The sequence below is a fragment of the Hipposideros armiger genome, unplaced genomic scaffold (assembly GCF_001890085.2).
Source record: "Hipposideros armiger isolate ML-2016 unplaced genomic scaffold, ASM189008v1 scaffold_515, whole genome shotgun sequence".
NCBI lineage: Eukaryota > Metazoa > Chordata > Mammalia > Chiroptera > Hipposideridae > Hipposideros > Hipposideros armiger.
In genome coordinates this window covers 198,357-222,195 of record NW_017731865.1, presented here as the reverse complement: position 1 = coordinate 222,195, position 23,839 = coordinate 198,357, and the positions used below count along the sequence as shown (strand labels likewise).

At 34.8% G+C, this 23,839-nt stretch overlaps 1 protein-coding gene across 1 annotated transcript in view; it reads right to left on the bottom strand.

The window, feature by feature from the left end:
* Positions 1–23,839, bottom strand: part of PTPN13 (protein tyrosine phosphatase non-receptor type 13) — a 191,291-nt gene that overhangs the window by 94,698 nt on the left and 72,754 nt on the right. The window contains exons 4-7 of the mRNA XM_019668070.1: positions 22,396–22,461; positions 19,700–19,885; positions 14,593–14,680; positions 4,890–5,456 (exon numbers count right to left, since the gene is read on the bottom strand). Of these exons, the coding sequence (XP_019523615.1) occupies positions 4,890–5,456; positions 14,593–14,680; positions 19,700–19,885; positions 22,396–22,461 (907 nt within the window). The remainder of the gene's footprint in view (positions 1–4,889; positions 5,457–14,592; positions 14,681–19,699; positions 19,886–22,395; positions 22,462–23,839) is intronic.

Genomic DNA, 23,839 nt, shown 5'->3' with positions numbered 1-23,839 from the left:
CCGATTCGGGGCTCGCTCAGATTCTCTGAATGAGTCCCTTGGGCTTGCTCAGTTTCTCTGACTGAGTCCCTTGGTCTCGCTCTTAAACTTTACTTCTGTCTCTGACTCTTTATTCAATCTACCCTGCCCCTCAAGAGAAACCCGTTTGCCCTTGCCACGCTGGACGTGACACATGGGCAACAGAAGAAATTGACTGGGATGGAATAAAGAAATATTTTGGAGATTAAAATTGGTAGGTCTTAAAAACTGCTATGATATTCATTTTAAATCTTAAGATCCATTTTAAATCTTTCTTAACACATATCAATCCATGCTTCTGAGAAGGTGTCATGTCCAAGCCAAATTGGGTTTACTTTAATGGTGTATGAGTTTGACTTAAATTACAAAAGGTCCCTAATTTCTGATAAAGTAGCCTGTGATTTCTGTGGACTCCAAAATTAATATTATGTTACTATGAATATAGGCAATGAAAAATTTGTACTGGCTTCACCTTTAACTTTCCTTAGTGCTTACAAATGATATTTCATTTTTTCCACTTGCATACATCAAAAGAAATGTCTCTTCTCGGGTGTATTTTAACTAAAGAACAACCAACTCTTCCCAAACCAATCTTCCTCAATAGAAGATTAGTATTTTATATGGGATTAGCCTTATATGAGAATGGTCTGAAGCTGCACTATTGTAATATAGTAGCCACTAGCCACATGGAGCTATGTAAGTTTAAATATTCAGTTCCTCAGTTGCACTAGCCAAAATACAACACTCAATAATCACATGTGGCTTGTAACTACTGAGTTGGACTTTGTAGATATAAAACATTTCCTCCATTGAAGAAGTTCTATTGGATAATGCTGGTCTAAAATAGAAATCTTTTTACAATTCAGCCATGGAAACAGCAGGCACTTGATTCTTTTTGGCTGACTAAGATGTTAAATCCATCTATAAGAATGTGCTCTTCAGAGATACAAAATATATTTGCAACTTAGTAGTATAAATAATAAAGTCATTAATACCTGAAGTACATGTGGTATCTGACCAATACCACATAAAATCCCTGCTTATTCATATTTACTTCTGGGGAACTGAGAGGAGGGAAACAGAAACTGAATATTAAAATTAGTTTAGTTCAGGGAGTAATCCAAATAACAATCATATCATTTTTTAATTATTCTATTCAAAGGGAAATAAAGTGAAGCTATAAATTTGAACAGTTCATCTTGACCAGCTTGGGACTTTAGAAAAGAGAGGTAAGTTTTGAAAAAACATTTATTCCCATAAAATGTCACTAGAAGTATCTTACATGATGAACCCATTCCTTGCTTTCCTGACATGTAGCTATAAAAATGTATGCGCTTTCAGATTCAATCTTCTCATAGTAACGTAACATTAAGGTGCTTCAATAATGAGAACAGGCTCACATACTTTAGTGTTTACATATTCCAGTTGCACAACACCGAGTTGAAGCTTTATTAACAGGGCAATCACAGACTGCGAAACTAGGCTAGGCCAGCGGTCACAGCATTGAAAGAAAGGAAATAATCATTTAATTTTGATGTACAGTAAATTGACTGAAAACACCCTAAATAAGTCATATTTCACCAGTGACTTTTATAGGATTTAATTCTATCTGTTCTTCTTACTTTCCCTTCTCGCATCATACAGAATGCCAAGGAGTTCTGACTGTTGGAAACAAAATGCTATTTATGGTCCCCACCCAGGGTGTGGGGTGCTGTTCATACTACACTCACAGTACTGGTTCCAAGTCAATCTCTCATAATCAGGAATGTGCTGCCAACCCACGGAGCAATGGATAGGGAGTGTGCGGTAATTACTTCACAAGAGAGATGGCAACAAATACTGCTATTAGAAAACAGGAGTAGAGAGAGGTGGAAAAGAAAATACTGGGAACGGGAAGGAAGGAAAAGAGTAGAATAGGACAGTCCTATGCTGAGGTGAAAAAAGTGAAATGAAAAGAATAAAGCTATTTTTTTCCCTGTATGAAGGCAAAGAAAGGCCTTTCTGTGTAGATTCTGGATGTCTGAAACTCAGTTAGAAAACAATAATAAAATAAAGAATTAAGAAAAAAAAACGAATTAAGCAATAAAAGAGACATTAAATTTTAAAACCAGTTTTCACAAGAGAAACCTGTTATGTTTCTTTGTGCCTCGTCCCTACAGCTTTATGTCTGTAGAGAACTATTTGAAAGGTTAAATGTTAATTTAATAATCATAACAATCTTATATTTATAATTTTTAAACTTCGACTAGTTTCTTTCTTGGGATCTTTTTCCTTAACTTTCCTGTTTTGTTCTCCAAGAAATCAGAGCACACGGTGCCAGCCACTGCTTTTTGACAGTTTACTCCCTTATCTTATCAGCTACAGGATAACCATCTTACAGAGCCTTCGTAAGGCCCCAACAAAACACTATCTACCACAATGAAGCCCCCATCTTCACCCCCATCCAGTGTAGTTTACTGTAGAAAGAACCCAAAGCGCCTCAGTTTGAGCCTGTCTTTCACACCACTGCCTTGTTTCATTGTATTACAAAATTACATAATTTTATTCGATTTGGAAAAGACTTAAGGGGTTTGTTAGGCGGTTAGTCGAATGTCCAACTTCCTAGGCAGTAAAAAAGTTTTCCTGACAATGTATCTGAAATATATGTGGTTTCTGCTTGAAATCAGAATAGCAGTGGAAAAAAATCTTATTCTGGGACTCGAGGGACCTGGATTCTAAATACAACTCTGTTATGAATTATGCATCTCCTTTGGCAAACGAGTTTACTCTGGGCCTTGGAAATTGAGATGTTCGGTGTAAATGGTATCCATTTTCCTTCCGGTACCAAACTCCATGATTTTAAGGTATGGTCTCCCCATGCTGTAGGCTGGTTGATGTTTTTAGCAGAGGGGATGCTGTGCAGGCAATTTAGATAAAGGCTTCTTTCAAGAGGATGGGGCCTGGGCTAAGGGAAGGGCTATACATCTGAGGTTGAAGGGCTATACATCTGTCTTTTCTACTAATTCAGTGAACCTCCTCGGACATTCAAAAGGACAAACAGAAATTTACCAGTTTCTTTTCTTCCGATTGCTATATTACCCAATGAACACTGGAACACATCCTTTTTAAAAATTAAGAAGTAACATGCTGTGGGAAAGTCTTAGACTGGAACCCCGATGTCTCCGATGAAAATCTGCAATCTCCCATACTGATGAAAACTCTATCATTATCTAGTTATGTGGTTTTGGGTATGTTAGTTAATCTTCACAAGCCCAAGAACATGTGCTCCAAGATCTGTTCTAATTCCAAAATTGCTATTACCCAGCAGCAACTGCCAAATTTAAAGATCACAAAAATTGTACAGATCATTAGCAATATTTTTCAATGCTTTAAAACAAGAATATTTTAAAAGAAATGAGTATAAGAAAATGTGTACATTAGCAACATCCACTGTTCTGCTTGATTTATCACACTTAAAAGGGATCTAGAGAGACTACTTTTCATGACAATTAAATGAGATAAATGGGATTTATATTATTTTCTACTTTCTTTTCTTCTTTGTATACTAACTAAAGTCTTCTATTAGAAATCTGCACTTTTGTTTGCACAGCTAACACAAATTATCTCACCTTTAGAAAAAGACAGCACAGCATAAAACCAACAAATTACTCAACTAAATAACTAATAAGAATTATTGCTTTTGGATTCCAAACATCAAACATTCCTTTTAAATAATGCTTTTAGTCTAAAGCAAATATAATTTATTACTACTTGCAAACTACTATATAATAATGGAGTTTGTTTAAGGTGGTGTAAGCATTTTCCATAATAAACCAACATTTCAAGGTATTTTATTTAACTTGGTTATAAAGTAAACTGGGAAAAAATCAGTAGGTTCTTTGTAGGAGCAAATGCTTTTGAAAACTCTTTAATAGCAAAGAAAGATTTTAGAATGGAAATTGTCCTGTATCAAACAATTCAAAGCATATTTTATTTTTAAAAAGAAATCTTTTTCTTTTCTTATATCTCTTTTAATGAATCTAAAACTTCTAAATATGGAAATTATTTCATAACAAGTTACCATTTTTAACAAATAAGGATCTATAAAGATTATATATCATCTTTGCATATATACACGTATTATATACAGAGGGTGCCAAAAAATGTATACACATTTTAAGAAAGGAAAACTGTATTAAAATTGTAATACTCAATATATACCAATAACAAAAGATGAAAACAAGTCACATTTGACTTCTACAATTACAAGAGGTGCTCAAAGTGGTTATCATCAGCGTCCAGGCACTTCTGATTACAGTGAACTACTGCTTGAACAACGCTGACCAAAGTGTCCACTTGTATACATTTTTGGGGCACCCCAGGTGTATGTGTGTACACGTACACACGTACACACACACACACACACACACACACACACACACACACATTTGCATATTTGGGAGCAATTTAGTCTATTTGAGTTTCCTTAACACATGCGTGCACACATTACCTGAGAAAATAAAAGGCTCCTATGCAAACTAGGACATAATTTGGCTTAATATTCATTTTTATAAGTAATAAAAAAATCACCTATTTAAAATCAAAATAGATTAAATAGATTATTGTAGCATAATTTAACAGATCAAATATATTTTCATTAATGTTTGAGACTATAAAGTGACTGAACTGAGCATGTTTCGTAGGGATGACTTTGTGGATGGGATTTTGGTGGAAAGGAAAACAGAACTTGAGAGAGAAGTATGACTAACCTGGGTACAAGGTTTGGCAGTGGAAATCAGACTTGTGGAATGGTTTAATAACCCTTCTTTATTTCAAGACACAACTGCAAATATTTTAATTCAATTCTCTCTCAAGCACACAAAATTACTAACCTTCTACATTCATGGCTTCTCTCAGAACCTGAAGTTTCTTTTGTCTCTCTCGGATTCGGTCCAAAGCACTTGATATTGCTGAGGAGGTGGGCAATTCTCGCATATGAAATGTAGAATCCATTTTCTGAGGACCAAAGATATCCAAGGCTATACTTCCATCTGAATATCTTCCTTCCTTTTTCCTAGGAGCAGTTGAAGTCCGCACTGTTACCGCCTCAGGGAGACAGTGTCGGTATCTGCCGGTCTCCCCAGAAGAGAAATCTCTGTCAGCTGTGCAAAGCAAGTCCATGGACGAAGCCCAAATCTTCTTCTTGGGAAGCACATCAATGCCAGGGATAGCTTTTTTTTCTGGGTCACTCGTTTTGAACTGGTAAGGAGAGCAGGCATTTTCAGAATCTTCATGTCCAGAATTATTATCTGATGAAATGTCCTTGAAATAATCTTCCTCATCTTGTGTGCCTCTGATGGACAGAAATCCCATAGATTTACTAAGCCCTTTGTTAAGAAAGGTCTGATGAGAGAATGGAGACTTGTGTATGTCTAGTACATCAGATGTAGAGCTTCTTCCTGGAATGATAAGAATCTATCATGTATGCACATAATTTTTAGAAAATAACTGGAATGTAACCTTACTATTGACAATGAAAGTGGTGGCGATTTTCTAAATTCTGCAAATGGAGGATCAGAGATGGAATGGAATGGCGGTGGTGGTGGTGGCGGTGGTGACAGTGGAAGTGGAAAGAAGTGCTGTTTGTATAACTTTCCATAGTCCAATGTTTCTTATATAATGAAATCAATAATATTTTCAACTTACTTTTTTGAGTAGTATCATTTTATTTTCATAAAGGTGAATTATTGGTTTTAAAAAATAGATAAGAACTCTGATGCAATTCAGTTTGGTAGGACATTAATTATCTATGAAATGGTTTAGGGTAATAATAGAATTTATAGTTAACTCCTTCAACTTCTAAAGGATAATTCAAAGATGTATTATTTCTTCAATATAAAGCCCTGGTATTTTCTGGCCATTTACATAAATATGTTTAATGAAGAAACAAGGAATTCTTGCTATATCTTGGATGAAAAAAAGGCTGTTGCAATTGGAATTCTTAAGTATCAAAGTTTAATTACAATCAGATTTATTTTCAGAAAATTTGATTGTGTCTGAAATCCAGATAATTAGACTGTGTTTAAATAATGTAAAAAAACTTAATTTTTTCATGAACTAACATAGTTTTTCCTCTTAAATATAATGTGTCAATATTTGTCAGCTGGAATAAAGTACCAATTCTTATTTATTCTTTAGTCCTTGATGTAGTTAAAATCAGCAAGTCATTCTAAGTTTTTTAAAGGCAGCAGTCTGTGAATGCATTCAGACATGGCAAAAATGCCCAACCACAAATTAATTTTGTTTGAATGCACAGTTCAACTACAAAAAATCATACATATGCCTCGGCTATTGAAAGAAAAATGTAGAAGAATACTTTATAGTTACTAACCCAATAAGCCCATAAACACTGAAGATTTTCTTTGTGACCTTCTGTGATTCCACTATGATAACCTTTTTGCTATAATACAATAGAAAATAATGACTAAAACCTTTCTAGTAATAATAAGTTGCTTATTAATTCATTTGAAGAAGTCAATAGCCTCTTTAGGGTGACAGCTATAAGCTTTAATTACCTGACCACAAAATCCACCTTAAAAATCTTAGCAAAGTGAATTCATTTCAGAACGGCAACAAATACTTGCTTACTTGAGAATTAGATTCAAACAAGTTGCAACTCATCCTTCCGTAAACATGGATTCAGTTAAGTGCAAATAAGAATAGCAATATTTGGGGCATGTCATGTAAAGAATACTGAGAAATAGACCACACCACATCCAGATACATAGATTGTCACAGACTCTAGTTTCTAATCTAGTTTAAAAATTATAAACAGATGTCTATGTTACAGTATTTTAGGGATAAATTATATTCTTAAACAAACCACATATTGAAATTCATTAATTAAAAATTTTATTAAAAAATAGAAACAGATATTCTTGAAAAATAGAATACATTAGATAAAAAATAAGAATTGAAAGGATTTAAGGATCATACAACCATAGACACTCAACAATCTCTTCTTTAACTAACTTGACTGCCAGCAAGTAGTCAAAACTTGGAGAAAATCAAACAAGTAATTATTTTGGCAACACCATAAATTCATGGTCAACCACTGTGGACACTTAACATCATGTGTTAACTGTAAGTTCACTCACTTTCCACAACGACTGCTTCATTTTCCTTCTTCAAATTTCCCACCTTCACTCCCTCTTCTCTTTTACCTGATGATCTTGTTTCATACTCCACCAAGAAAATAGAAGCTATCAGAAGAGAGCTTTCTCATTTGTCCATGACTAATTTTACACATCTACCCAGGTCTGCAAATCTTTTCCCTGTTGTCTCGAAGGATGAAATTTCCTACCAATTAAGGCCAATTCCCAACACATGTTCAATTCTTCACTCCTTTTACTTTATCAAAGATTTTGCTTTTTTTCATTAACTTCTCCCCTCTCTGCTTCCATCTTCATTATGCCCCCTTTCTATTGAGTCATTTTCATTAGTATACAAATATGCTTTAATATCCTCATAATAAAAATGAAACTAAAGAAAGCTTGTCCCTAGGTTATCCTATGTTACAGTATTTCCCTTTAGTCATCACATTTCCCTCTAATTCAGGGGTTCTTAACCTTCCTAATGCCACGACCCCTTAATACACTTCCTCATGTTGTGGTGACCCCCAACCATAAAATTATTTTCGTTGCTACTCTATAACTGTAATTTTGCTACTGTTATGAATCATCATATAAATATCTTTTTGTTTTCTGATGGTCTTAGGCGACCCCTGTGAAAGGGTCGTTTGACCCCCAAAGGGGTCGTGCCCCACAGGTTGAGAACCGCTGCTCTAATTACTGTTGTCTCCAATTTCTCAGTTTCCATTCATTATTCTACCTACTTTAGTCAACTTCCAACACCTCCGCACCTTGGCAACTCTCATCATGTATCACTAATGACCTCCATATTGTCAAATGTAATGGGCACTGTTGTATCGGTATCTTACTTACCTCTCAGCAACAACATTCGTTGTTGACAATCCCTTAATGAATCACTTTTCTCTCATTACAAGCCTGGTCTCCTCCTCCTCCTCAGACTGCTCATTCTTACTCTTTGCTTTTTCCTCTTCCTCTACTGGATATGCAAATGTTGGATTTCCTCAGATACCAGTTTTATGAACCCTATCTTTCCCACTTTTTCCTTAAACAATTTCATCTAGTATCAAGGCTTTACATATTATCGATATACTGACAATTCCCAAATTTATATTCTCAGCACCAACCTCTTCTGGGAGCTCCAATCTTACATAATTGGAGCTGCTACTAGTATATCTCAGAACACCTCAACTTGAACATGCTTACAACTAATCTTTTACTTCCCACATCCAGAGATGTCCATTCTACCCGTCTTTCCAATTTCAGTAAGTGGCAAAATATCCAAATGACTGCTCAAAACAGAAATATGGGCACTATCCTGAAATCCTTCATCTTCTTTATTCTCCAGAACAAATCACTCAGTGTGTGCTGGCTGTATAAATCCCAAAGACATCTTATTCCATGTGATTCCTTCCAATTCCATCTTATTCCCAATTAACATTATCGCTTGACTAGATAGCTGCAATGGCTTCTGAACAGGTCTCCGTACTTCTTCTTTCATCCATCTATCCTCTACTCAATAGTCAGAATTATCTTCTCAAGACATACATTCCATAATGCCACTACCCTGCTCCGTAAGTCTCAAAGGCAGACGATTGCACTCTACATAAAATCTAGCCTCCTTCTGGGTCTGCCACTTGAATCCTTTTTAGTCTTATCTTCACTTCCTGTATCCCATCCAGGTTTTTCTCTGTTAAGCTGTTATACGTTAGGGCCTTTGTACATATTCTCTACCCTGAATGGTCTACTCCTGATCTTTCTCATGGTAGTTGTTTGTTATCCTATAGTTTTATTTTAAACATGACTTCTGTGAAGCCAACCCTGAGCACTACTGAAATAGAGCACTTTCCAAATGTATCATAAGTCTATTCCATTTGTAATGGGTACCTTTATCGTTCTCTTTTAGGTCATTAGTATTTACTAACAATGTATCAGTAAATTGCTATTTACTAACAATGTAAAAGAACCATGTCTTCTCACTAGCCATGAGACTAAGACGAATTGCTAATAAGGTGGCTCTTGGGTAATTACTGCTTTATAAATGCTAGGTTTTTATTGTCACACTAATAATATTCACTATCTTCAACTACACAACTAGATATGTAATTGCCTGATTAACACTTCACAGGTGAATACAATATATATAGAATCACATAGAGCAATATATTGGGTTGTCAGAAAAGTCATGACACATTTTTGCAATGAAAAACATAGAAAAAGTACGTCATGACTTTTCTGACAACCCAATAGTACATGGTTGTTTCACGTTGCTAAAGTACTAGAGGGGAAAAAAAAATCACTAATCTGAAAACTCAAAATGAGAGTTCAAATAAAGAATCTGGCCATACAAATGAGGAGAAACATGGAATTCTAGGTTCATTTATTAGATGCTTATGTCCACTGGATGAATAAAAATCATGCACTGTTTTTAACACCAGTGCCACTTACTTAACAACAGTACTTAAGACTAGATAAAATGCAATTTCTTCAACTGCTTTCCAGATATTTCTAAACCCCGCACAGGCTATTAAAATTATTTTTATCTAACAGGCAATACATAATGAAATCATTAATTAAGTACACCTTAATGGCTGTGCTCATTACCCATTTTGAGCACAGGAAATTAATGTTATTTCTGAAAGCAATGCCAGTGGAGCTATTAAAAGATTTCAGGTGGAAACTTCTTTGATATTTCCCCATCTTGGTAGAGAGTTAGTAGCTCCTTCCGCTATACTCACAGAGCACGCTGGATCTCTACTGGGACATTGCATTCGCTGTACTAAAATGATCCATTATATTAAAAATCCATCATCACTCCTACTCATTTCCCCACCCTCGCCCCCAACTGGAACAGTAACATAAGGGACCATGTGTTATTTGTTTTTGTATTTCCAGTTCTTGATAAAGGAGGTTTTTAAAGGATGCTTGTAGAATGGATTGATTACATAACTTATTGAAACATTTTAAAGCCAATTCAGGTAGCATAATCCACCAGAAAAATTACTGTAAAAAAACCTGGCTTTAAATTCTAGCTTTACCATTTGATCCACAAGCTTGGGCAAGCCACTTAATTTCCATGTTTCCCACTTCCTTTATCTACAAAAACGTGGGTATCATTTGTTATGCCTTCTTCTTAGAAATGACAGGAGAAATGAACTAACCCATATGAACCATTTTGAGCTCTTCTGACCAAAGGCAACATCAAATTCTAAATTTTGCCTCCCTTTTGTTTCTGCTTTATTTTCCTCAGCATATAATTATGTACTGTGGGAGAATTTGAAAAGTTCTTTTGAGAGGAAATCATGAAACCAGGAATCATAAGATTTCCTATGAAAGCTTTAGGTTTACTCTAAAATTAAAAAAAAAAATCACATTATTCAATAGAATAAGTGGTAATTATAGGTGGATTTTCTATATCTTCAGGAGGCTCTGAGTTCAGAGAGGATTTAGAAACATTAGATTACATGCAATTATCCAAATTTAAAATGAAACTGTAAATATTTTCCTTTTGAATACTGCAGTTTGCTAAAAAGTAAATGGGGAACAATAAACTTTTAAGAGCTATGAATAAAAGGTTTTAAGAACATAAAAAGTATTCATAATAGAACATATTCCATTTATTTTAGTTAAGTTGAAAAAAATTCTTCCTTGTAAAGTACATTGTGTTTTAACTATTTTTGTGATAACTGACTAAGATTATCCATTTTTGGATAGCAGCACTTACTGTTCCCCTCACACTCAGACTCAAAAATTCACAGCATCTCTTAGAAGCTAACTGCAGAATGACATCTCAGTATTAAAAGGAGGCTCCTCGATTCCCCATCTGTCCTCACAAATGTGTTCAAGTACATAAAAAAAGAAACATGATATTATCAATACACCCAAGCTCTGAAGCTCTATCACGCTGATCTGATCATGGTGTAGGTTTCCACCTTAAGCTTGGCAGGAAATGTTTGCTTTCTTTCTGCTTAGTGAAGCCTTTTTATCAGCATTGGCAGTATTAAATAACAAAGTGGGGGCAGACAGCCCTGGAGTTGGGGCCTTAGCGTCCATGACCGATCTCAGAGGTAAGATATAAGGGGGGACCTTTTAAGGTCATTTACTCATAGATGACAAATTTTGTTAAGTTTTAGTTGAAGAATCAAATCATGTAGTTATAAGGCATTATCCCTAAAATGGCTTACTTCTTTAAACCTAAATCTGGATCTTACTGCTCATCTTGACATTTTCTTTATGGAAAACTGTGGTCAGGAGCCTAACAAACGAACGCTATCACCACATAAAGGTTTTAGGTTGGATTACATCAAAGAGAATGCTTTACTACTAATGTAGTATGACAAAGTTGCTTTGCTGCAAGTGACCTTTTGACAGTTGAGAACCGGCCTTGCCCAAAAGTAACACCAGTGACCTAGAAGAATATTTCTTCACGAGATCATTTTTTTTAATCTTAAAGCTTTTATATTAGTATATGCTACTGACTATTAGCTGCTAACTGCTTCTGTCTGGTAATGGCTATAATGAGTATATTATTTTGATTCTGTTTTTGAGATGAGATTTTATAAATTCATTAATGGTAAATTAAGAAAGACCTTGAGCTGTATGGCTGAGACAGGCTGAGGGGTCCGCCTCCACTACACTTGATCTAAAAAAAAATCTATTGTTTAAGTATATGGACCTCTAATTCTATCCAAAATATAAACATAAATAAAATTTGGTTTAACCTGAGTGACAAACTAATTCCTTACAAATTCTCATGAGTTCAGATATAGGAGAGATTTTATTCTCCAATAAAAAGATAAGACCACTAGAGAATAAAATCAATGACAGTCTATTTAAAGATTTCTGTTAATTTTTTGAAGTCACTACTGCTAGTCCTAGATTATTTGTATTTGGACAGTATATAAGAACTATTAGAAAATAATACTAAATCTTTCTCAATATTATAAAAACAAAATCACAAATAAAAGGCATTAATAATTTGGTTTAAAACTTCTGCTATATTTGTTGTTAGAATAAGAAAATAGTCTAAATTTTTGAGTCAAGATGGTTAACTACAATTTTTACTTTACATAGAATTTAATGTTTAAAAGAAGTTACCTAAAAAAATAAATTACACCCATATATTTCTTTATGGAGCCATTAAAAATTGTATTACAAATGTATTATATCTAATATTTTTATAAAACTTTTTAAATACCCAATCAACAATAGCCAATAAACACCTAAAAAAACTAATGTACTTAATATAGGTTTTCCCTATCCCTAGTATCTCCATGTCTAATATGCTTAATTTTTATGTATGACTTTTACTAAAAAATATGCCTATATGTAAATGACAATAACTTGCTATTTGAGGTATGTTATAGAGTAGGTACAGATTCAGTTCAAGCTCTAATTACTACCTTTAAAATACTATGTAATAATTAATAACTGTAACAAGACTGAATCATTGAAAGTAATATAATCTAAATTATGCTAACACTTGAGCTTTAAAATTTGTTAAATTAAATATGGCAGAGTGATCTTTTCTACAGATTCATAATTGATAGGGATAAAATGAGGTTATCATATATATGAGAACATTTTTTATTCTTAAAAAGAAACATAAATTGTCTTTAAAAATTAATAATTACTAATATAACATTATATTTACAAAGTCAACAAATAACAAACTAGCAAACAAACTTCAATTTCATAACATGGACACTTAATGATAGCAGTAGATGATAGAGGGGAATTCCAGAAAGAGACTAAAGAACAGAAAACAGAAATAAGGAAGCAAGGAGGAAGGGGGGGGGGATAAATTAGAAAGATAAATAAGAGAAATAGAAAAATCATTTCTTTTAAATCTAATGTTTCAGTTATTCTAGTATTCATTATGTCTCCTTGAAAAAGATTCTTTCAGCTTGCTATTAACATTCACTTTAAATTTCTGCTATTACTCAGTTCTAAAACAAGACGCTGACTAAAAATTTGGTGAATAAAGAAAGCACTGCTATTCCTAGCACCGAGGTTCACACTATATCATATTTCAAATCCTAATACAGTTTTAAATAAAGGGAGAGATTTTTACCTACAAGAAGGTGTGTGTCTATATGTGGGAACATAAGTACATTAAGAAAACACAAGAAAGGGTTAAAAATACTTTCTAAATTGCCATGAAAATGTTGTAAAAACCAAGTTAAATGTCTGCTTTCTGGGTTTTTTTGACTTCCACATAAACTAATAATATATGTATTAGAAAAGAAACCTTAAGTAACCAGAATTAAATTGATTATATTGATGATATGAAACTTAAGATACCTTTTCAGATAAATAGTCCTATTCACAATAAGTAAAATGGAAGTACCAAAGCAGACATTGAACTAACTGCATCATTACAGAATCGTTCCATTGGAAACGATTTTATTGCTTTTCTTTGACTTCTCAAGATCAACAGTACGCTTGCTTAGGGTACACTCTTCCCTCTCAGATATGAGAGTTCTGAATTCTGTAAAACATTTGGTCCAGATAATCAAGCATGTATATTTATTTCCACAATGAGAATTTCTCATCGATTTTAAATAAGATAACTGTGCTCTGGTTATCTGATTAAATTGAAAAGTTAGGCTTCTTAGCTTTATAATCTGACTATGTCAATAAGAATATGTTTTATTAGAACATATTTAAGCCATGTTTACATTTACTTCTCCCCAAACTCAATAAGACAACTAAGTGTTTCACTCACAAAATATGTTGAATGTTTAGATTATCATAATTATCAATATTGCTTGATGAGAAGTAGAGAACAAAGACAATCAGAAAAAAACAAAAGTTCATTTATAAATAAGCCAAGCCTAAACCTTAACTTTCATTTCGCATGTTTGGAATTTCTATTGATTTCCTTAAAAAGTTAACTTAATGATTATATAGAACCCATAATTATCTAATGCTATCGGCAAGTAGTAAAGTCATTCTTTATCCGTTTTTATTTACTAAGCATCATATATCCTAAGACAGTATTTATAACTGCAAGATCCGAAATTAGTTGGTCATGAAATCAATTTAGTGGGTTGAGACTAACATTAATAAAAGAATAGAAAATAAAGTGCAGTAAGAATAATGTTGCTTTCTGAAATTTTTGTTTCAGTAGCATTTATGTTTATGAACATGTTATGTGCTTGTTTCATCTTGCTTTAAAATGAATTTTTAATATAAAATACCACAATAAAGTAAATAATTGATGTTATTGCTATAACAATGTGCGAGTCTTGATTATATCAATGACATTTTCTGCATGACTTTAATGGATTGATACATTAATACAGCTAGTGTTCCTGTCCATTCCCTGCCTCTACTTGGCACCCTTATGTTTTAATTATGGTCACAATTATCAGATTTGCAAGCCAGGTAAGTAAACAATGAAATAAGCTTAAAGCCTAAAAATTTCCTATTAATATACTCTTACCTGTTGGTAATCCTTTTCCTCTCAGTCGGTCTCGAATAGCCTGGCTTCGATCGGGCTTTTGTTCACTGTTGCGGGAAAGCTGATCCGTCTGTACACAGGGAATCAAAAGTCAAGTGTGACAAAAGAAGCGCTCTTGTTTTCATGGTAATTGGCTACAGAACAACACTAGTTAGACAATTTTTGGAGGGTGTAACATTAGGTAAAGACCCTCCGCGTTTGCTATTAGTTTGTATTCCTTGGATAAGATTTACGTAGCTCAGTTCTGGCCAATTCATCTTCAAGAAATAAAAGGCAAGAAAGTTATTCAAGAGTAATCTGCTAATGAGGGAACTAAGTTAACCAAATTAAAGTAGTTATAATGAGTTCCATTTGAAAACAGTTACTTGAAGTGCTCTTTTTTCTGCATTGCTAACTACCTTCATCTTTCAAGTTAGATTACAATTTTAAAACATTATTAATTCTGGTATAATAAAACTTTTACCTGATTGTACCTATGCATTGAGGGTACCAATTTAAATTATTTTCCAAAATAATTTTCTAGATTTTCCCTGCCAGAAATGGCATTAAACTAAGTGGACATATGGAGGCATGACAATTAAATTTAAATAAATACCCTTTTGAGTCCCCTTTATAATAAAATGTTTAAGTAGTTTTTTTAATGTTAGTAACTTTTACTGAGGGTACTTGTTTCAAATAAAGCATGTCAAATTGGATCAAATTCCATATTATGAAGGATAAAAAGTTAGAATACTGGGTTTATTCAGATGATTATTAGAGTGCAAATTTCAAGAAATAAATGGAAGGAGAATGGTGGAGAGAAATTACTTAAATCTGGCACCAAGAGCATGCATACACATCTGTGTACACACAGAAACACACAGAAACACACACACACACTCACACACCAACAGCATGCATACACATCTGTGTACACACAGAAACACACACACACACACACACACACACACACACACACACAAATATTCTCCTTTAGTGAAACTTGAGTGTGGATGAAAAATTCATTTAAGGTGGTATATTCAAGGCATTGTATTTTCTAGCTATAAGACTGAAATGGAACTATTTCTGAAATGATGTTATCATTTAAATTACGTAAATGATGTAACTCCAGATTGTACTACACTATCAGTAACTGAAGAGATAAAGAACACCCCACATCTTTGGGAACCCCTGCGTTGACACTACTAATAATAGTAGTAGCTGTCGTCATTGAGCAATTCCTATAAGGCAGGCACTACCTTAAGTGCTTCACACACTTTGTTATTTAGTCCTCAAAACAACCTCATGTGGTGGAAGTTTTTTGAGGATTATTATCCTCTTATTACGAATAAAGGGAGAAATAGGGAAACTTCTAAGAAACTTGAAGCAGCTCATCAACATTAAAGCAATAGGGGTAGATGGTATGTACTATTTTTCCTACTTTATAGGTAAGTAAAACTGTTATAACATTAAACCACTGGAAGAGCCAGGACAAGTAAGCCAGCCTGCTGACTTTTACTCTATAAGAATTAATTAACTTTAGGAAAGTTAGAATCAAGATCACTTACAATGAATTTCACACTGGGTGACAGACCAACTTATTCTATCAGCTCCTGGAGGGAACGGTAGCTGCAGAGGAGTAAAATGGCTAACAGCACGGGCTTGGGGGTCAGAGGAATCCAGGTTCCAACTGTGTCTCTGTCATTTACTATGCATCTGGCCTGGGGAAGTTACTTAATCTTTCTGAGTCTTAGCTTCATTATCTCCAAAATGAGGATCAAATTAAAATTATCTCTTGTAACCTGGGGTTGTTATGAACACGTGAAAAAGCACATAAGCGTGGCACAAAGTAAACCCCTGAAAAACGGTAGCTGTCAGAGTTCCTTTTGTCCAGTGATGTCCAAGGAAATGAACAAGAGCAATGAAAAGATGAGGGGAGCATTATTATCTCTACTTAGTAGAAATCTGCCTCTGGAAAGGCAAGCTGTCTATAGGCTGATTGCAGTTCACCCTTCTATTTTTCTCTCACTAAACAACCTCACAACACACCCCATACCAGACTTATTACTGTTCCTCACACACACCCTGCTCTTCCCGTTTCACAGCATTTATTCAAGTTTTACTTCCTTCTACCCCTTTCTATCTAGTCCACAGGATCTAGTTCAAAGTGCTATTTTTCTTTTGTAAAGGTTAATATTTTTTTTATTAAAAAAGTTTTCCAGTTACAGTTGAGATTCAGTATCATATTAGTTGCAGGTGTATAGCATAGTGGTTAGACATTTCTATAACTTACAAAGTGATCCACCCAGTAAGTCTTGCACCCACCTGGCACCATAGTTATTACAATACTGACTATATTCCCTATGCTGTACTTTACGTCTCCATGACTATTTTGTAACTACCAATTTGTGTTTCTTAATCCCTTCACCTTTTTTACCCAGCTCCCCAACTCCTCTCCCCTCTGGCAGCCATCAGTTTGTTCTCTGTTATCTATGAGTTTGTTTCTGTTTTGTTTCCAACAAATAATTATCGAATACTTACTTCCAAAAAGAAATACAGTTCCTTCTCTGTTGAAGAAGACAGTCTAGTGAATAATAAAAAATCACAGGTGTCCATGTCTACTTCTGAGCTCTAATAATCCTTATGAAGGAAGGGTATGCAGCATAGGAAATGTCTTAGTCTGATTGGGTTGCCATAACAAAATACTATCGACTTGGTAGCTTAACCAACACACATTTACTTCCTCACAGTTCTGGAGGCTGGAAGTCTGATATCAGGGTGCCAGCATGGTCAGGTTCTGGTGAGAGCTCAACTCCTGCCTCTCAGACAACCAACCACCTTTCTGCTGTGTGGTCACATGGAGACGTGGGAGGGAAAGGGAGAAAGAGACTATGCTTGGGCAAGCTCTCCAGTGTCTCCTCGTATAAGGGTACTAATCCCATCATGAGGGCTTCATCCTCATGACCTCAGCTAACCCTAATCACCTCCCAAAGGCCTGATTCTCCAGATATCATCACATTGGGGGTTACAGCTTCAACATATGAATTTCCGGAGGACAAAAACATTTGTTATTAACAGGAAAAGTCAGGGAAGAGAGAAAATGGGGCAGTGGCATCATCATATTTTTTACTTTAAAGGGTCATTCTGGCTGTGATGTGAGGAATAGATGGGGGGTGGGGGTGGGGTAGATTTTGGGAGCCAGTTAGGCCACAATTGGTGGAGTCCATATAATGGCTGTTTAGAACAGAGTTGGGAGGTGGTGGCAGGGATCGTCTAGTCAAATGGCTTTGGCCTAATCAATGTCTCTTTCTCTTCTACCATCCTTCCTATCCACTCCCATTGTCCTAGTCAGTAAACTTTATTTCCTTTTCACATTCTAATGCTTCCTCCCAACTCTCCTATGTACATGAAGGAGCCTAATGTTCTTTTCCTTCCTCCATTTAAGTTCTAGGATTCCATTTCTGGTAGGTTAGATAAAAGTATCTACCACTCACAAATACCAAATACTCTGATCTATAAAGGAAGTGGTAAATACTTAAAACATTAACAGAGCAAGGAAACTAGTGAGATTTTTTTTGTGCTAGAGAATCTAAAATGCTTATAATATGTGTATTTAATCTTTTTCAATTACAGTTGACATTCAATATTATTTTATATTAGTTTCAGGTGTACAGTATAGTAAGTAGACATTTAAAATTTACAAAGTGAGCTAGTTTTCAATGTGGGTTATAACTGTATCCTTTCCCCTCAAACCTGTATAGTTTTGAAAAATTTTACTGTAACTTTTCCTACCTTTCTTTGCATTTTATAATTAAGCAGTTAGCTGCAGAATGTCAAATAAGAGCCCTTAGAAGGTAGAGCACATTTAATTCAAGTTTTTATCTCCTACAGTATCTAGCACAGGTTTTATATGTTGATGAGCAACACATAGTTACTGCAACAAACTGAACTAAATACTAGAAGGGATAGAGATCTTTTATCTAGTATGTGCAATTATTAGATGGATAATAGAATTTCACAGAGGAATATTTCTTCATGGAAAGACAGAAGAGAAAGTATTCCCAGCCATTTTACTACTGGAGTAAAATCAGCAAACAGGACAAGAAAGGGGAAATAAGTAGCCAAGAACCCCATCCACTCAGCCTCGACTGCCTGCGTCCCCCTCACTATAGAAGTGCAAAGCCTCCACGGGGTACAGTTCACAAACGATTTGCAAAGAAGAATCTCTGAGCCTATTTCTTATCAACTGGCAAAGTGTGTGGGATCTGGACATACCCCTGCCAGCCATATGGCATCCTGGTTAAGATGGCAGAACTAAACCCCTAGGGAGGAGAAGGCCAGCAAGAACACTGTGTGACGGGTAAATTTGTAGCCCACACAAAGGAGAGGGACCACTACTGAGGGACCATAATCCTAAAGGGTAAGAACAGGCAAAGTTTAGGTCTAGATCAGATATCAAACCCCAAGGTATACCCAAAGTAGGGAAAATAAGACAGAATATAGTTTAAGAAACGCAGAGGAGGGACTATTAGATACAGATTTTGTCATTCTTGGGATTCTTCATACCTAAGATGAGAGACAAAGTGGAAGAGTCCAGGTTTGGGGCAATATGGTGGGGATACATACATACGTGTACCCCCCATATACACAGGTGCCAGTGTCCAGAGAAGGTGGGAAGAGTACTGGTAACACCTAAGGGGCCCAGACAAATAAGAGGCCAAGAAAGAAGTATAAAGCAACAGAAAGTGCATTTAATAATTCTAAAACCCCTTTTGCATTGTCAATGCGTTTTTCACAATCGACAGAACCATTAGGAGAGAGCAGACACTTTCAGCTCTAAGATGCTGTGATTGTATGACATTTGCTGGAATAAAGGTCTGAAAAAAGACTAAGTCTTATAAACTCTGGGAGACTCAGTTATTGCACTAGGCTTGTAAATTTTAAGTATTTTTTTAAAGTAAACAATTAGCATTAGAACAAGCAAGTCAATCTCCTGTTCCTAGTCTTCATTGAGAACATGCTACCTGTATAATTTCTTTAAAGGAAATTTTGTGATACGCTACTAAATTTAAAAATATGACTATTTGTACTAATGGGAACCGTAGCTTACCCCAGAAAGATTTCCCAGAACCAGCTTTACCAACTGTTTCACGTAGGAAAACGAAGGTGCACAATTGCTATTCCTGATGTGGGCACTGCAAGCATCCAAGACAGTCCGAACAGAAACCCGAGCGTAAATAACATCCTCACACATTCCGAGCAGTATGCTGTTGAGATGATCTCCAAGCTTGATAGGCTGAAAATAAATAAAGGAGAAGCCATGTTGATAAGTGTGGGTCAATTTTACAAATCTAACATGAGGCGAGTCATTCTGCAAGTCACAGGAATCACACCAAATGCTCCTTAAATACTTGAAGGAAATTAATTCCTTATCTAGTAGTAGTAATAATATATATATGTATAAAAAACTACATTTTGCCTTTTCATATTCTAAAAAAAAGAATATTAGCAGAAGATGGTTAATATATATCTCCCAAGATAAGAAGTATTATAGAAAAACTGAGTTTTTCTGTATGATAATGAAATGGAATTCATTGCCTATTCAAATATTTTGGTAAGCAGTTTCTACATACTGGGGGTGGCAAAAAAATGTATACACATAGAGATGTTATCTATGCTCAAGCAGTGGTCTGCCAAAATCAGAAGTGTCTGGCTGGACCCTGAAGGTAACCACTTTGAGTACCTCTTGTAATAGCAGAAGTCAAATGTGACTTGTATTCATCTTTGTTATTGGTATATATTGAGTATTACAATTAATACGGTTTTTTCCTTTCTTAAAATTTGTACACATTTTTTGGGCACCCTCTCTATATACCATTTGAGGAGAATAAACAATATTCAATAAAATGTAATATATCCAATATATATTAAATATAATCTGACACTCTCATAAGTTAGAAGAGATTTCAAAATTGAAATGCCTCAGTAGTACTTAAATATAAAGTTCCCATCATGTTGATCAAACAGAGAAGCCTGAATGTGAGATTTTAAAAAAATTAATTGAAACAATTTGTAGAATATTATGTCCAAATATCCAATAAGCATAACAAGAAATTCAAATTAAAACCATGAAAAGAAGCCCGTGCATGCTCAACAGAATGGTTAAAAATAAAAATATTGATAATACAAAGTATTGGTGAGAGCTGGAGCGTTGCTGATGGGAGTCTAAACTGTTATATCCATTTTGGTTTCAACATATGTTTTCCCTGTGGCCTTTCCACTTCTCATTTCCTTGAGTATTATGACATCCTTCAGATACACCTTAGATGCACTCTACTTGAATAAACCTGTTCTAATCCTCCAAGTCTATAATAGTTAGAGGCTCCAGCTCTGGTTTTCACGGCACCCTCCATCTTCCCTAACAGAGCACTCACCACATTGTGTTGTAATTGGTTACTTAGTTGTCTGTACCCACCCATGAACTCTACAGGCATGGGCTATTATATTTCCAGTGTCCAGTACAGTGTCTGGCACAGTGTAGGTGCTTAATAAACACCTGACTTAATATTATATATTTCCAAAATAATTATGATTCCTGATAGCAAAATACAAGTAACAAGTGTATACTTCCCCTCCAATTTATACATTACTGATATTGACTTCATTTTCAGTTACTAGAAAAAAGTATAAAGTATTAATTATAGGCTGTGATCACATTTTATGTGTAAATTAGGTTATATAATATATGACACCAGTACTTCCAGTGATAATTTAACTTTCTCATTTATATTTATAGAATTGAAACTGAGGAGAGAAATTAAATACACAGTATTTTTCATGATGTAAAATGAGACTAAACCAAGTTGAAGACTATCCTTCATCTTTCCTGGGCCTTATTAAGATGTTGAAATTTAGAATAAAAGCCTAAAATGCTTGTAACTTCTTAACTAAACAAACACATCTAGCTATTTGTGGTTTTGACTTCTAAATGCCTATAATAAAACCTAATTCTATATACTATATTTTTGCTTTGATGAAATACATTGATTTTTAAATTTTCAGCTACTATTTACTACTGTGTTCACATGGGGTCTTCAGGAATCAGAATTATTTTAGAAAATATAGATTAGAAGCAGCCCAATAATCATTAGAGCCTAAGGCTTCAGGAAGTGCTACTTTAGTATCTGTGTCTGCTGTCACAGGCTAGTGAAGTATGACTTTTAAAGTAAAAAAAGAAAAAAGTAATAAAGTATAAACCATACTCTGAGACATAGCGAGAGCTGGTAATCCTACGGTTTTTGCATCAAAAAAGGTTATCGCTTTCAGTACAAGAATGAATCACCAAAGACATTTACAATTCCTCTTTATCAGTCATGAAATTAGAAGAAATAAGTGCACGCCCATTTCTCTTGCTCTAATTTCAGAAAAGGCTGCTACCTCTCACAGGTTGAATTGTTGAAACCCAGGTAATGACTGCTATAATTTTAAGAACATTCTAAGAAAAAATAATTTTGTTAATACTTTATTATTACTTCACCCTGAGAATGCCACATTATCATCGTGAACAATCAGCACAGAAATGCCGGTATGTGGAAGAAGTTTTTAAAAAGTGTAAAGTTGTGGGGCCGGTCAAGTGGCTCAGTTGGTTAATTAAGAGCTCGCTCAAGAACTTGAGCTCTGAGCAACAGCGGTTCAAGTCCCAGCCCGAGCTGAGCTCGGCCACTGAGCTGCCAGCAGGTGGCAGGATGGCTCAGCTTAAAAAAAAAAAAAAGTGTGAAGTTGTACAAATGTGACGACTCAACTTACTTGGCTCTGAGGTACTTCATGATCAGCTCCCCAATACAATGTCATTCCAAGAGAATAAATATGGATCTAGAAATAAAATTTTTTTAAAAGTCATTTGATGGTGAAACAAAATAAAAATATTTAGCAAAATACTATTTAGTCATGCCCTTTGGTTTTAGAGAAAGTATGACATACGATTGGAGAAAATCATTATTTCATATTTTTCATAAAAGTGAGAACTTAAAAACAGAAAATAAGACTAGAAATTATTGGAAAAGACCTTTTTGTCCCCCAATTCCCCATCTCACTCTCTATGAGCAACTATTTTGATTAGTTCTTATTTATTTTAAAGTTCCTTTATGCAAACTCAAGCAAATATGAATATACATCCTTGTTTTCACCTTTTCAAAAGGTTAGAAACTTTAAAAATTACTTGCATTTTTAATTTAACAAGAAAGCTATTTCCATATCACTGCTTAGAGATCTTATCCTTTTTCAGTAGTGCAGAGAACTCCATTTTCTGGCTGTAGCACTTTATTTAGCCAATCTGTTATTAATGGTCAATTAGGATTTTCCACACTTTAGCTATTATAAATAATGTTTCAGCAAACAGTCTTGTGATACATCATTTTGTACATGCAGGTATTTCTTTTGAATTGATTCTCTGAGATTATGGATAAAGGGTAAATCCTCTGTAGTCTTGATACATGTCAGATTCCCCTACAGAGAAGTGGCGTCATTTTGAGTTTCTACCAGCAACATATTAGACGTTTTTTACACACCTTGTTCATAGAATGTATTACAAATATTTGGATTTTTGACAATCTGGAAAGGGAGAAAAAAATCTCATTTCAGTTTTGAGTAGCATGTTTTTTTTTTAACTATGAATGCCTGGGATAGATTTGCAAATGAAGCTGAGTCAAAAAAGACTTTTTTGTGTTGTTTGCTGCTTAAAGACTGTAAAAATAATAGCATAACAGCTTATTTTTATGCTAGTGGGACTAACCCAACAGTGAACACTAGAACTGCAGGAGAGAGTAGAGATTGTTGGGAGAACACTGTTGGTAGGTGGGAGGAAGTAGACGCTGATGCACAAATGGAGGAGTGGGCTGTACAGGTGCACAGACGGTCCATCTATAGTAACGAGGCAGAGAATATGGGGGTTTATCATGGGGAATCTGGTACTGTGATCCCGGGGAAAAATCTCACCGGATTGCTTGTACTTTTTCCCCCTGTGGAACAGGAAGCAAGGTTATCAGCTGAAAATGAGGACAGTTAATCTTATGAGAAATCATTTTTCATTTTTATTTATGCTATTAAGAGATTCAGAGCTTACAGAATACCATCTGGTACCTAATAATAGAGAAACATTTTTTTACAGGATACAACAAAAAATGTTTAGTCATTTATTCCAAAACAACCTGTAGAGTTAAAGTGGACACTATTTCCATACATGTTATTCATA